General features: G+C 37.7%; 1 protein-coding gene across 2 annotated transcripts in view; it reads right to left on the bottom strand.

The window, feature by feature from the left end:
* Positions 1-16,789, bottom strand: part of NUBPL (NUBP iron-sulfur cluster assembly factor, mitochondrial) — a 245,750-nt gene that overhangs the window by 43,836 nt on the left and 185,125 nt on the right. For both annotated transcript variants that reach the window (XM_055556683.1, XM_055556682.1), the window contains exon 8: positions 5,066-5,151. In XM_055556683.1, the coding sequence (XP_055412658.1) occupies positions 5,066-5,151 (86 nt within the window). The remainder of the gene's footprint in view (positions 1-5,065; positions 5,152-16,789) is intronic.

Raw genomic sequence — 16,789 nt, 5'->3', positions numbered from 1 at the left:
GGGTAGTGAAATACCTGTGACTTTACAGTTCAAACAGAAGGGGAAGGGCTCTAAATTGAGGTGTCTGGGTCTTCCTTATCAGTCAGTTCAGTCACTCAGTCGTGTCTGACTCTGCAACTCCATGGACTGCAGCATGCCAGGCCTGCCTGTCCATCACCAACTCCCGGAGTTTACTCAAACTCATGTCCATTGAATCGGTGATGCCATCCAACCATCTTATCCTCTGTTGTCCCCTTCTCCTCCTGCCTTCAATCCCAGTATCAGGGTCTTTTCCAGTGAGTCAGTTCTTCGCATCAGGTGGCCAAAGTATTGGAGTTTCAGCTTCAACATCAGTCCTTCCAATGAACATTCAGGACTGATTTCCTTTCGGATAGACTGGTTGGATCTCCTTGCTGTCCGAGGGACTCTCAAGAGTCTTCTCCAACATCATAGTTCAAAAGCATCAATTCTTTGCCACTCAGCTTTCTTTACAGTCCAATTCTCACATCCATACATGACTACTGGAAAAATCATAGCCTTGCCTAGACGGGCCTTTGTTGGCAAAGTAATGTTTTTGCTTTTTAACATTTATAAGGGCTTTTTTATAAAAGGCAACAAAAATGGATGAGAATGACACAGTATATAGTCATCATTAAAAATGTGTAAGATTGAAAAATTACTATTATTTTTTTAAACTGTCTGTTTTAAATACTGAAAAAATACTGACATAATCAAGAATTTGGCAGAGTCAATATCATTTCAGGCAGAGAACAGAGAATTTAATAGCTCTTCTTCTCCTTCCCCTAAGGAGCCTTGAATTTTAGGAAATTATTTAAATTAATTTCAAAACGTTTTTGTAGACATTAATAAACTCTGACCATACCAATGAATTCCAATGACATCACTGTTTCCATGGTAACTAATGCACTTCAAAAGGGAAAAAAGAGAACAAGACTAAAAACCAGGAAAAAAATGAAATAAAGTGGTATAAACAAAGCATAACATTTCTCCTTTGCATTTATGGAACACTTTCTAATTTCAAATGTTTTACCATTACTCAGACTGCAAGGCTCTTAAGTGCCAGAAGGATCTCAGAGGTCATCAAATTCACATCTTGCTCAAAGCCAGGATTCCCTTCACAAGGCACCTACACCATGGCTGTCCTCCAACTGCTTACGGAGCTCTCTGCTGGGAAGTTCTCATTCATTTACTTGCAAAGATTACTGAACACCTGTCTTGTTTTGCAGGTTAAGAGCTGACTACAACATTCTACCGCTTTTTCAAATTTTTTGCGGTTTAGAAGGCAAATAATTAAAATGAGTGAAGAATGAGGGCTATAATAAAGACAACAGACAATGTTAAAAAAATAATGGAGGAATTATGCATTTCCAATGACTTTCATTTCCACTCCTCTTCAGTCCCACACACCCATGACCAACCATATCCTGTACCTTGTCATGACCCAGGACTGCTCTGACTCTGCAAATTTATATTCCAACATTCACTTTCACTTCACAAATAGTTCCTTTTTTCCATAACTAATCCTGCCCTAGTCCCACAAGCCTTATGCTGCCCAGTACTTCCTCACAATACTTTCTGGTTGACAGCTCAACTTTTATCCATTAGTGACACCCACCTAACAAAATTCTGGCTTCCTCTCTTTTAAAAACTTTTCTGTCAAGGATTTCATGCTCCTTTTGAGTGAGCTGGACACTTGCCTCTGCACTCATCTTATAGAACTAGAAGTTAAGCATTCACTTATATGCTGATAGAATGGTTATTATCCTGACCTTGAAGTGGCGGTAACAGATCATTGGCTCAGTTATCTAATTCCTGCCAGAAAGATGGATTATGAATTACTTGTTCACATAATTTTGGGTGGATAACTATCTAACTTTTTGCTGATTTATACTTTAAAATTTCATTTAAGTATTCTTATTAGTTATCTGAGTAGGCACATTACTTGCATCTAGTTTATCTTGGAAGGCATAATAGGAAACAAAATTGTTCAACTAAGTGTTTTATCGAGACAGTTTTCTATCTGCAGCAGGTATTTGGTTCAGTTCAGTTCAGTCGCTCAGTTGTGTCCCACTCTTTGCGACCCCATGAATCGCAGCACGCCAGGCCTCCCTGTCCATCACCAACTCCCGGAGTTCACTGAGACTCACATCCATCAAGTCAGTGATGCCATCCAGCCATCTCATCCTCTGTCGTCCCCTTCACCCCCTGCCCCCAATCCCTCCCAGCATCAGAGTCTTTTCCAATGAGTCAACTTGCTTTAAAATTTGTCCAAGCTAAACTTCAAATGTATAAGCTTTTGCACAGCAAACGAAACCATAACAAAATGAAAAGACAACCTATGGACTGGGAGAAAATATTTGCATATGATGCAACTGATAAGGGCTTAATTCCCAAAATACACAAACAGCTCATACAACTCAATAACTAAAAAACAAAACAACCCAATCAAAAAACGGGCAGAAGACCTAAATAGACATTTCTCCAAAGAAGACATACAAATGATACTCAAATCACTAATTATTAGGGAAATGCAAATCAAAACTGCAAAGAGAAAGGCCATTACTAAAAAACCTACAAACAGCAAATGCTGGTGAGAGCATGGAGAAAAGGGAACTCTCCTGCACTGTTGGTGAGAATGTAAATTGGTGCAGTCACTGTGGAGAACAGTAAGAAGGTTCTTCAGAAACCAAAAAATAGAGCTACTGTATAATCCAGCAATCCTACTCCTGGCCATATTTCCAGACAAAACTAAATAAAAAAGAAACACGCACTCCGATGTTCACAGAAGCATTATTTACAATAGCTAAGGCATGGAACAGAGAAGGCAATGGCACCCCACTCCAGTACTCTTGCCTGGAAAATCCCATGGATGGGGGAGCCTGGTAGGCTGCAGTCCATGGGGTCACTAGGAGTTGGACACGACTGGGCGACTTCACTTTCACTTTTCACTTTCATGCATTGGAGAAGGAAATGGCAACCCACTCCAGTGTTCTTGCCTGGAGAATCCCAGGGACGGGGGAGCCTGGTGGGCTGCCGTCTATGGGGTCACACAGAGTTGGACACGACTGAAGTGACTTAGCATAGCATAGCAAGGCATGGAAACAGTCCACCAACAGATGGATGGATAAAGATGCAGTGTGTGTATGTACATATACAACGGAATATTACTTGGCCATCAAAAGGAATGAAATAATGCCATTTATAGCTACATGGATGGATTTAGAGATTATCACACTAAGCAAAGTAAGCCAGAAAGAGAGATGAATGCCATATAATGTCACTCATATGTGGGCTCTAAAATGTGACACAAATAAACTTACTTGTGAAAAAGAAACAGATTCACAAACAGAACAGACTTGTGGTTGCTGGGGTCAGGGGGTTGGATTGGGAGTCTGGGATTAGCAGATGCAAACTATTATATATAGAATGGATAAACTATAAGGTCCTACTGTGCAGCGCAGGGAACTATATGAAAGACCCTGCAATAAGCCATATAGGAAAACAAAAACAAAAAGTTCCGCTTTATAAGCTCTAAAATCTAACCAAGAATTAAACAAAGCCATTGGGAGCCACAGAGATGGAAGTATCATTTTGGCTTCATACTGAAACACTTGTTCTAAACCACACTTTGGCACAAATCCACTTGCTTTTGATGAGGCACACTAGGAAGAAGAACCCTCTATCTACGGTTACAAAGGTGATGAAAGTGTTCATTACCTACAGGGTTTCTTTTATTAATATTCTTGAGGATCTAGGAAAGAGTAATGCCTCTCCTCTCAGTTCTGCTTCTTTTGAGCATCAAGCTCTTTTTTAAAAAATTTACTGAAGTACAGTTGACTTACAATGTTGTGTTAATTTCTTCTGCACAACAAAGTGACTCAGTTATATATATATATATGTTATCTTCTAATCCCAAACTCCTGTTCCTTTCCTTCCCTATTCCACCATCCCCGTGGCAACCACAAGTCTGTTCTTTATGTCTGTGAGTCTGTTTCTGTTTTATCAATAAATTGATTTGTATAGCACTTTAGATTCCACATATGAGTAATATCATATGGTATTTATCTTTCTCTTTCTGAGTTACTTTGTTTAGTATGATAATCTCTAGGTCTATCCATGTTACTGCAAATGGCACTATTTCATTCTTTTCTGATGGCTGAGTAATAGTTCATCTTCTTTATCCTTTCATCTGTCAGTGAACATTTAGGCTGTTTCCATGTCCTGGCTATTATAAATAGTGCTTCAAGCTCTTTTATTTAACCCCACAGAAATGGACAGTCTTATAATGGCCTATGTTTCTTTCCCTGTGACTGCTTGAAAATACATGGCATACTTCCAGCACACATCTAAGTCCCTTAATAGCATGCAAGTTGTTTACAGACTTCACTCTGAGTCCATCTGATTTTGTCTTCTCTCTCCTTTTTATAATATTTCTATTTTTTGCACTTTGTATAGCAAATTCTTACTTTCAAGAAGATGGTGAGCTATAAATGAGTTACAACTGTAGAAGACAGAAGGAAAAAAGTCATCTTCCTAAATAATTTCTCAAAATTCTCATTATTTTTTTTTTAGACAGTGACAGCTACAGATAGTTGAGAGAGGGAATAATTGTTCAGAAAACTCATACTTGAGGGATATTTCAGAATTTTCTTTGATTAATATAATGTGCATTCCTGTTTCCACCTATATGTGTGTTTTTAAAGTAACAATTAAAATGAAGAATGGGCTACCCCGGTCTCAGTGGTAAAGAATCTGCCTGCCAATGCAGGAGATGTGGGTTCAATCCCTGAGCCAGGAAAATCCCCTGGAGAAGGAAATGGCAACTCACTCCAGTATTCTTGCCTGGGAAAGCCGATGGACAGAGGAGCCTGGCGGCTACAACCCATGGAGTCACATAAGAGTTGGACATGACTTAGCGACTAAACAACAAAAAAAATGAAGTAGGGTGTTCACACAGATTTCCACCCAGGACTAAATTAAATTTTGGATTGTATTTCTCAATGATCTGCTTTTTTCAGTTAGAAGCATTTCTTACTTTTCCAACAGTGAAGGTGAAAATACTTACAGGCACGTGGACTTTTCGAAACATCTCAGCTCCCTTGTGTGCATCCATCAAGGCAATGTCCTGAGGCGTGGAGACAATGACAGCACCTAACCAAGTGGAAACAGAAACCACAGCAAAATGATGCTATTATTTAATTCCGTATGGAAAGATTACTTCCAAAATTATGTTGACTACACACTAAAAGAGTCTATTATTTAACTGTTTAGGTAATTTGCATAAATTTCACATACATGAATAGGAAAGATAAGGCAATGTCTGTTTTGTTTTTGCCAATTTTTGACTCCTCACTCCTAAAATTAAAACTGACCTGTGATTCATGATCACAGCTGTATCATCAGGATCTTCTCTTTCACACACACACAATGTGCTACCTAGAAGATGCACAAAGTATGCTTTCCTTTCAAGAACCTAACAGCCTACTTGGGGAAACCCCCAAATTAAGGATTCAACACAATATGCTAATCAGGGTTATAATAAAGGTAGACCTAGGGTTTTATGGAGTTATAAAGGAAGAACAAAGGAAAAATAACTAATTCAATCTAGAGAAGAGGATGGTTAAGGTGATCGTGAATGGGGTGAGGAAACAAGTGATAAGAAGAAACAACAGGGGAAAGTTTCCCGAAAGAAGCGATACCCAGCTGAGCTCTAAATCTGTACTCCAGAAAACTCAGTACTGTGGTTTATACTGTAGAGAATACTTTGGTGGGGATAAAACTAGGGCTTGTGGCAGAAACTCGGATGCAAAACAGGGGTAGTCTGAATTAAGGCAGCTCTGAAAGTAGATGGAGATGGAGGCTTTCCTGGGTCTCCACTATTACCCCACAGTAACCAGACGGTTTTGAGTTTTGAGGGAAAGTGCAGTGCAATTTTTTCCTGTAAGTAGAAACACCAGAGACCTGGTTATGATTTGTAGACACTATGAATTTCTTAAATTTGGGGGTTTCTTCTAGATGATAGACTGAAAAAATGAACATATTTTAGATCACCTGATGACCACAATCTTATAATGAAATATTTACTGCCGTGACATTTCGGCATTCCAAACCACCAAATTGGCAGTAGTACTTTGGCATAGCCAAGGAGAACAGAAGTAGGATTAACAATAAATAACTGATGCATCAAGTGAAGGGCAGATGATACTATTAACAGAGCACTACAGAGTCTGAAGGGACAATTTGAAGAAGACAGAACAGAGAAAAGCAGCAGCAGAATCAAGTTCTCACAAAGCATGTGGCAGCATTGCCACACTAAACCCAGAGCAACTGCGCAGCAGCAGTTAGCTACAAATTCATCTTGCAATTGGTCCTTTCATTTCAGCAAAAACTTTCTCTTTCATATTAAATCAATGTCATTAGTTTGAATTTTACTGATCTTACACATTTGCTTGAATGTAATTTGTAAGTTTTGTAGTTTTTAAAAATTATATAAGAGCTATAAGCTTAAGGAATTTGTGTTTATGCTTAGTTAAGTAGCCTACTAACAAAAATAAGTCTATTTGGGGCATGAGCAGATTATTTTCCTTTAGAAGAAGGGTTTATTCATTAGTCAAGCTTCAGAAACACTGGCTTGGAATTCAAACAGAAAGAGAATTCAAATTTTTATTCCATAGCTGACTACCAGTGTGACAAGGGGAATAACTTAATCTCTTTGAGATTTAGTTTCTAATTTACAAAATGGCATAGAAATTCTTAGGTCACAGGATGCAATAATTTAATGAAGTAATGTACATAAGATATTCGACATGATGCCATAGGTAAACATTCCATAAATGGTAGCTGTTGCTGTTGGTTATATTTTTATTATCTTTATTACTATTATTAGTAAAAATGTTCTAGAAGTTGTTGGCAAGATCATTTTCATATTTGCCATCAGGCAGCTCGTCCTACTTTTTGAACTGTTCCATGGATCACTACATTCTTCTATTTGGATTTATTCTTCCCAAGAAACCCAAAACAAACCAACATTTCTCTTTTTCCTTTTTTAAAGACTGATGGAAATAACTGTTATGCAAAAATATACTCAACTCTGCACATCCAGTGTATTTCCATAATTTGCCACCTTCCCAGTTCTGTTATCATATCCAGGCATTTGGAGGAAAATTAATTCCAGTTCTGCCCCCATCTACCTGTGTGACTAACCTTGGGCAAGTAACTCAGAATCACTCCAGGTCTCAGTTTCCTTAGCCGTAAAATTAATGAAAGGGCAGACGGTCTTCAAGGTCTCAGCCAGCTCTCTGATCACACGATTTTGCATTCCCTCTTAACTGTAGTTTTCAGTTCAACCTGACTGCCTCAGTAATCCTATTTAAGCATATGTGAAATACCACCTCCTCTAAGAATTACAGTCCCTCAACCTCAGAGCCATTCTCTTCACCTGTAAACAACACCCCTCATCCCTTGGCTGCTGCTGCTACTGCTAAGTCACTTCAGTTGTGTCCGACTCTGTGCGACCCCATAGACGGCAGCCCACCAGGCTCCTCCATCCCTGGGATTTTCCAGGCAAGAGTACTGGAGTGGGGTGCCACTGCCTTCTCCGACCCCTTGGTTATTTCCTCCAAATTCTCTCATAACGATAAATCAGTACAGAGGGGTTTTCTATTAGTCCTAAAATGTACCTTTAGCTTTAAGATAATATAAATATTTTTTGGTTGAAACACACTTCATCCACTGTTTGTATTACTACTAGACAATATAGTTTCATGGATGGTTATTTTTCTCAATTTTTAATCAAACAAAATAACTATGCTGTACACAAAACAGGCACTTAACAAAGGATCAGGGATTTAAATAATTGTCCTATGTTTTTGAATTATCCTAGACTACAGCTCTAAGAACTCTTTGTAACTCCTTGAACCAGGAAGCAAAAGCTCTGAATTCTGGTTTTGTTGACTATGCTAACGTATTATATAATCTTGAATAGCTCAGTAAATCTCAATACATCTCAATTAACTTCTCTATAAAATGAATCTATTTCCACTGGTCTTATTTAAAGAGCTATTTCACTTTTTAAAAAATAACAAAGCTATTACAAAAATGCTTAGTGATAGCTGTAAGACCCTAGAAAGAGGGATTAAAGTGTCTTGGTTTTCTTGTACTTAACACTAACATGGTATCACAAATAAGCATCCATGATGCCTGAGCTTGTTTGTAATTTAAACAGAACCACTCATACATCATAATAAACTTCTGACAAGGACAGACAACGATCATCTTCCATGTTCCATAAAATGCTCATAAAACATGTAAACATTCCTCTGGAACTACCAGCTACATTCATAAGAGTTTCTAGTGTAAGATTTTTTCCCCCTTAAATATATGTTCTTAACTATTGACTAATTGCAATGCAATCAGTCTTCAGGAAGCAATTTTGAGAAAAAAATGTCTAGCCCTTGTTAAACAATACAAAAACATAACTGACCCATACAGAAATCACTACACCTCTTTTGCTGTACCAAATTTTAGTGCATCGCACATGTACTATTCCAGACACCCTAAAGTGACCTCTACAAATTATAAAGAAATAAAGTAAACAAAAGAGAAACAAAATCTCCAGTAAAATTAGTCATTAACCAATCTGTGCATCACAATGTATATTTTTCCATTTTAAAGGAATTATGTTGGTTTTTGTTACTAATCTCTTAACTTAAAATATGATCTCTAAATCTGATACTACAGTTTATCTCTACAATTCTTGACTTTCTATTTAATAAATTTCAATTTTTCTCACAGACTCTGGAACATGAATCAATATGAACTAGCCTAGATTGTTCCCCTCTATACCATCACTGATGATGTCACCTCAGTTTTGTGATGGTTAGAAAACTTGTGCTCCCTCTATTGACCACAAGGAATACTAATAGCAACAAAGAGAATGTTTACTTTGCAATAAATATAATAATTTTCAAGGGGTAAAAACAGAGTACCATAAAGTACCATCTCAAGAATTCCATGAAGGATTTTCTATCCATTCATTTTCTAGGGTAAATGTCTAAGTCTAAATAAATAATATCATTTAAATGTTATTTTCCAAGTTGTAATCTATGTAAAAGGCATTTTACTCTCTGGGATTTACTATAAGAGGTTAGTTGTCTATCAGATTCTGGAAAATATGTAAACATCTTGAAAAATAATTATTTTAGAGTATTGTCTTAACGGCTAATTCTCTTGAGTATTGACAGGAAACTGCATCTATAATTGCATATCTAGATTTGGGTTCAAGTTCAGAGCAGTTAGTTCCAGTGGTCATGTATGGATGTGAGAGTTGGACTATAAAGAAAGCTGAGCACTGAAGAATTGATGCTTTTGAATTGTGGTATTGGAGAAGACTCTTGAGAGTCCCTTGGATTGCAAGGAGATCCAACCTGTCCATCCTAAAGGAAATCAGTCCTGAATATTCATTGGAAGGACTGATGCTGAAGCTGAAACTCCCCATACTTTGGCCACCTGATGCAAAGAACGGACTCACTGGAAAAGACTGTGATGCTGGGAAAGATTGAAGGTGGAAGGAGAAGGGGATGACAGAGGATGAGATGGTTGGATGGCATTACCGACTTGATGGACATGAGTTTGAGTAAGCTCCAGGAATTGGTGATGGACAGGGAAGCCTGGCATGCTGCAGTCCATAGCGTTGCAAAGAGTCAGACACGACTGAGCGACTGAACAGAACTGAAGCATTTAAAACTAATCATTCCAGATGTTAGGCTGATCATAATTATACCAGTGTGGAATTACTCAACTATGGCATTCTAAGTCTCCAAGGCATAAATTGTATCTAATACCCATGCTTGACTGAGAACTTCAGTGTTGGAACCTAATAAAAATATACAACAAAAACTGCCCTTAAGTATACCTGGATGAGTAATTCTATATAATCCTTTAGCACATCAATGTAAAGTCAACCAACGCTTAAAAGAAGAAATTAATTGCTATTCTTAATGTTCACAGTGCTCTAATATTTAATGCTGCTGATGCTCCTTGATTTATTTAAAGATACTTGCAGCAAAATAATCATTTTCTGCTAGCTTAACAGAATTATGTTTACTTAATTGTTTATTGACTATAAAGGAGATTTGCTTCAGTATTTTTTAGTTCTCCCTTGCCATTCTTCTCTATAACTCCCAAACTTCCTGAATTATAAACATTATTCCCTGTAATATCAATAAATGTCCACTAACATTAGCAGTAGATTAAGTAAAACAAAATTAAAAAGGCAAATTCACCTTAAATGTACCCCCAGACTGTGTTTCAACAGGGAATATAAATAATTCTTTCATGAGTCACTGTTTTGGATTCTATACTCCATTCCAACAGAGGAGAGAATTGGTATAGTCACAAAGGGTATAGGTTTTACTAATTTAAAGATCAATCATTATGTTGCTCACTTTAGAAATGAATTCTGTCACAGAAAATTATGCCAACTGCTGCCAAAAAGCATTATAAAACACAATAATTAGTGGAAATCACAGTATTTCAAAGTCATTGGTGAGAGAGAGCATGTGCACTTTTAATTAAGAATTCAAGTTTGTTAAAGGAATCTGGACACACATCTGCTATTTAGAAAGAGAGATTAGCTCTTCAATAATGGAGTCAAAGGCAAAACTCACTAGGGATTCAGACTGCATTCACTATGAACCACTGAGGACAAGAGAAGTTTCTGGAGATTCTAAAGAGCTTGGGCTAGAACCATACAGTTCTCTCATATTCTACTCACATGCTCTCTCTCTCTCTCATTCTCATTCTCTCCCTCAGTTCTGATATTATCAGTAAAGATTAAATCCTCAAGTCTTGAGTCCATCTTTATGTTGATTAGTAAACACCTAGAGAAGCCTACTTGTTTTACACAAATGTCTCTGCAATGTTCTTCTATAAGCATCTGTTCATGCTGGACTCTTAAGATTTAATATTTTGGATTTCCAACTCTGTTAGATGCACATAAAGCTCAAGCTGCCCATGCTCTCTGTGAGCCACCACCAAAGGCTGTTTTGTTCATAATGATACACACTCCTTTCTGAACACGTTGTTTCTCTAACACGAACCCCAAAGAAGAGAACTGCTATACCCTGATTACCTTAACTGTATTTAACCAGGTGTATTTCACAAAAGAAAGACTGAGATTTTTCATGGAAAAGCTTTGCTCCATTTTCAAATCATACTTAAGATATGAAGACATTCTTCAGAGCTACACAGCACTCTGATCAAATCTTTAACATCTAAGACAAAGTGCAAAATTTTTTAAATGATAGATTGTGAGTCTCATCCTTTTTCTACATACAAATGTTTAATAGATTTAAAAGTAGTTTTTAATATGAATCTGACTATCCCTTGGCCATTAACTATTCATTGAACTTTAAGATATTAAGGAATTTTAGCTGTCAGGTATATGATGAACAAAGTGCCTAGAAATTCTTCAAAGATAAAACTGAATGAACGATATCAGAAGGGTCCCATCAAAACACAGGCTGGATAAATCAAGGAATTATCAGATAAGTTGCTCTAGACAGAATGATTCTGAAATCTACATAAGAATCATTTGGGGAAGTTTTTCAAATCCTGAGTCTTTCCATGTCATAGTTTAAAAGTTTTTAATTCTTAGGCTATTTCCTTAAACTGTTAACTGACACACTACAATTTCTACCTATAATATAAGTTGACACAAATACAGGGGCCCTGCTTCTTAAATTTAATTGGAAACATTATTGTTTATTAACCAATAGCATTATATTTGCTTTATAATTTGATTCCCAAACTAACAAAGATTGAAGTTTCAGACTGAATATCAGGTGAGTCCTTAAAGATAAAACACTGGAATACAATTCCTGATCTTTAATCCTTAGCTACAATTTGCCTAACAAAAACAAAAAAATTATTTTGGAAATAATTTTTATAATTTGATGGGTAAAACAGTAATTCTCTTCTATATCATGTGATTATTTGCCAAATATCCATTAATTATAACCCTGCCCAACATTTTCATGGAAATACACCAGGGGAGAAATCCAAAACTGACTGTCTCCTTTAGTTTCACACTACAAACCAAAAACATAATGAAGATTTCCTATCTTTGAATACTAGGGAAATCTATGACCTAAGTCTGCCACCTATCAGGTATAAGCATGCTTTAAGCTTTACAATTTGAGGTAGTTACAAATTGTACAATGTAGGGAGAAAATAGCACTAAAATCCAAAGCAGCCAAATATGGCCCATGGTAATTTACTTAATGAAGGCAACAATATGTGCCCGATCCTTTCATGTTATAAAAACTACTGTTGGGCTTCTCCAGTGACTCAGTGATAAAGAATTCCCCTGCCAATACAGGAGACACAGGTACAATCCCTGATCCAGGAAGATCCCACAGGCTGTGAAACAACAAAACCCATGGGCCACAGCTGTCGAGCCTGCGTTCTAGAATCCAGGAGTCCAACTACTGAAGCCCCTCACTTGCCCTAGAGCCCATGCTCTTCAACGAGAGAAGTCACCGCAGAGAAACCTGCACGTCACAACTAGAGAACAGACTCCACTTGCCACAACTAGAGAAAAGCCTGCGAGGCAACAAAGACACAGGACAGCCACAAATAAAGACAAAATAAAATTTTATATATACATACACACACACACACACACACACACACTACTGTCAAAACTGGCAGTCAAGAGTATTACTGTAAAAGAGATAACTGAATAGCCCAAGCTGGTGGTGGGAAAAATACAAGTGTGGGCTTGGACTGGCATCTACGATGAGTGAATAGGAGTTCAGTTAATGTGGCAAAAGGCCCACTGCCTTTCACAAGCAATAAATGCCTTTTACTTTAAATGATGACTGAAATATTAAGGTGGCTCAATTTAAAATTCCCATCTCATCTCATTTAAGTGAATAAGAGGCAGAAAGGCCTCGGGCTTTCCTTCTATCTGTAGTGTCCAGACAGGAAGGGCTCCAGACAGGAAGAAAGGGCATGCCCTCATTTCCATAATGCCATGCCAGTCTGCTAGTGCAGCCTGAGTCTGTGGATATTCAGCATATTGTCTAGCTGCCTACTCTACCACAGGCAGTAGCTTCTCCCTCCTTGTGGGAAAGTAATGAAGACAGTACCCACGTTAGGACCACCTGGCTGTTTTCTATGCCCTTCCTTGGAAGTAAAAGAAAGAAGACCAAGAAGGGATCATGTACTGCCCTCAAGAGTTGTTCAGTCTTTGTCCCTTCTATTTTAAGAATCATTTCCAGAAGTTTTATTCCTACATCTATTTTTACTTAATAAAGTGAAGGAGAACTTTTTTTTCATAACTCTATCCTATCAAAATAAGCCCTTCTATCCATTACTCCCCACTGCAACAAAATAAACTTAACATCACAGTTTATCTCCAATATAAATATTCTGTTCATTAATTTGACGATAGTAAAAATTTGCCTTCTGATAGCATGAATTTTCACTAATTTGACTGTACTGAGATCTGTATTAGCTTCAAACTTTCAGAAGGCAGGAATCTTTGTACTTCATCAATCACAAGTCACTAATTCACAGTTACAATGACAACCATGAAGAAAAAAAAAGCTGTTTTGATTATTTTCCACTTGCTATGCTCCACTTACTTCCCCTCCCTCTTTCCCAAGCTCTGCTTCATTCTCTGTCCTGATCAACCCAGGTAGCTGACCTGTGTGAATTCTAGCGCCTGAATTTCCTTATCTTCTGGCTTTCAATAGGGATCTGCCATAGCAGGTACCCAGGATACAGAGCTGTGCGAGGAGAAAAAGGTGGGAGCACTGTAAGTATCTAGCGCCTGAATTTCCTTATCTTCTGGCTTTCAATAGGGATCTGCCATAGCAGGTACCCAGGATACAGAGCTGTGCGAGGAGAAAAAGGTGGGAGCACTGTAAGTACCACACACACTGCTTCCTCTCTGTCTTGCAGAAGTTCTGCCCTTGCTTGCATTCCTCTGTGGTCAGAGCTCCCAACAAACAGCCCCTCTACCATGACTTCAGCAGTCGCCAGGTCGCACTAACATGCTTCACTCTCTGTTCTTTCAGGCAGACAGTAAAAATTCCTGACTGTCACTAGCCTCTGGGTATTTCTCCATCCCTTGTTGGTTTCCTGATTGTTGCCCATACCTCGGTAACTAATCCCTTCATTAAACTCACTCTGTTAATTGTTTTTGTGGTTTTTTTTTTGTTTTTTTTTTTTTTAGGGTAGATGATTTTTTTTTTAATTTTATTTTTTAAACTTTACATAATTGTATTAGATTTGCCAAATATCAAAATGAATCCGCCACAGGTATACATGTGTTCCCCATCCTGAACCCTCCTCCCTCCTCCCTCCCCATTCCATCCCTCTGGGTCGTCCCAGTGCACCAGCCCCAAGCATCCAGTATCGTGCATTGAACCTGGACTGGCAACTCGTTTCATACATGATATTTTACATGTTTCAATGCCATTCTCCCAAATCTTCCCACCCTCTCCCTCTCTCTCAGAGTCCATAAGACTGTTCTATACATCACTTTTTTGTCTCTTTTGCTGTCTCGTACACAGGGTTATTGTTACCATCTTTCTAAATTCCATATATATGCGTTAGTATACTGTATTGGTGTTTTTCTTTCTGGCTTACTTCACTCTGTATAATAGGCTCCAGTTTCATTCACCTCATTAGAACTGATTCAAATGTATTCTTTTTAATGGCTGAGTAGTACTCCATAGTGTATATGTACCATAGCTTTCTTATCCATTCATCTGCTGATGCACATCTAGGTTGCTTCCATGTCCTGGCTATTATAAACAGTGCTGCGATGAACATTGGGGTACACGTGTCTCTTTCCCTTCTGGTTTCCTCAGTGTGTATGCCCAGCAGTGGGATTGCTGGATCATAAGGCAGTTAATTGTTTTTAAAGTGTGTCACCTCTTTCCAGCTAGGACCCTGACTAATACAGCACCTTAATATGAGTCACTCACTAAAACTCTCTAGTCTCTCAAAAAATAAAAATATGCTTCACAGATTTCACGAGAGGCATAAATTCTTCACTTAATTCCAAGAGTTAAAGTCATCTAACAAAGGAAGAAAAATATTTTAGGCAACATCTATTAGAATTCAAATAGTAACATGGTGCCTATATTTTCAGACTTTCAAGGAACTTATAATGTTTCTCAAAGAAATATTAATCCTCTTCCATTACGGAAGAGCAGTTAAGTGTTAGATAATTCCCAAGAGTACATCACTATGGATTAAAAAAAAAAACAACACTACAAGTCAACACTGGAATATACCCAACTCAATATATGGCACCAACTAATTTACAACAAAACAAACAGCAAGCAAAAACTCAGCAAACTGTGCAACAACAAAAAAAAATAAGCAAAATAACACAACAAAATCATCACTGATAACTCTGGCTTCTCCTTTTGACAGGTTCAACAAGACAAGAGCAAATGCAAGGACTATAATTGATTATTTCTCACCCTCTATTCTGTCCCCTTTCCCTCTAGAAATTACTACAGCTACTAGATATTTGCAGTATATAATAATTCAGTAGTCCACGGAAGCTGAAATTTAAATCATTAGCTACTAATGCTGCTGTCAACACATTTATCACTATTTTTGCTACACAACACTTTTAACAAATAAGAGGAGGATTTTTTTCTTTAAAGTTTCCTCTTATAATGAGCTTGTCATCTATCCTATGGAACAAAATGGAACACATAAAAACACTTGCTAATTAGCACTCAGAAAGAAGATCTTTTACTTGTACAGGTCTGTCTCCATAAATTTTGCAAAATAATGTCTCTTTACAAGCATAAAACACAATTTCATTCTCAACATGGGTTGGAGAAATGCAAAGTTCATAAAAAGATTCCTAATTCACAACATTTCACACCCCCCGAAAAAAACTCTTCTGAAGTGTTCAAGTAGTTTCTAAAAATGGCTATACATTTATATAGAGCTTTTATGTTCATTATCTCATTTGCTCCTTCTAAGTCTATGGGGTAGGCAGGTATTCCACACATAAAGATAATCACATATTTAGTCCCTTGCCAAATGTCCCTGCAAGTAAATAAAAGAATTTCTTATTACCTTCCAATGGAGCGGCACTAGTGACTCTCATCAGTAATTTAATACACAGCCTGTTGTTGTTATTGCTGTTTAGTCACTAAGCTGCTCCACTCTTTTGCAACCCCTTGTCCGTTGGATTTCCCAAGCAAGAATACTGGAGTGGGTTGCTATTTCCTTCTCCGGGAGATCTTCCCGACCCAGGAATCGAACCTGCATCTCCTGGATTACAGGTTTACCTGATTCTTTACCCCTGAGCCACTTGGGAAGCCCATAATACAGAGCCTGCATGTAACCAAATAACAAGTGCCCACATGTATACTATTATCCCAGACGCCAAAGAAAAGTTAGTATCAAAAGGTATCAACTAACCACAGGTATGTTACACATAACACGAGAAAAAAAATAGTATATAGAAATCCCTAAAATGAAAATGTTTTTTCCTCAAAGGAAGAATTAAATAAAATCTATGTTGCTTTTGAACTGTGGTATTGGAGAAGATTCTTGGGAGTCGCTTAGACTGCCAAGAGATCAAACCAGTCCATCCTAAAGGAAATCAGTCCTGAATATTCATTGGAAGGGCTGATTCTGAAGCTGAAACTTCAATATTTTGGCCACCTGATGCAAAGAACTGACTCATTGGAAAAGACCCTGATGCTGGGAAAGATTGAAGCAGGAGAAGAGGACAACAGAGGAT

Source organism: Bubalus kerabau, chromosome 19 (assembly GCF_029407905.1).
Source record: "Bubalus kerabau isolate K-KA32 ecotype Philippines breed swamp buffalo chromosome 19, PCC_UOA_SB_1v2, whole genome shotgun sequence".
Lineage (NCBI taxonomy): Eukaryota > Metazoa > Chordata > Mammalia > Artiodactyla > Bovidae > Bubalus > Bubalus kerabau.
This window is presented reverse-complemented; position numbering and strand designations above follow the sequence as displayed.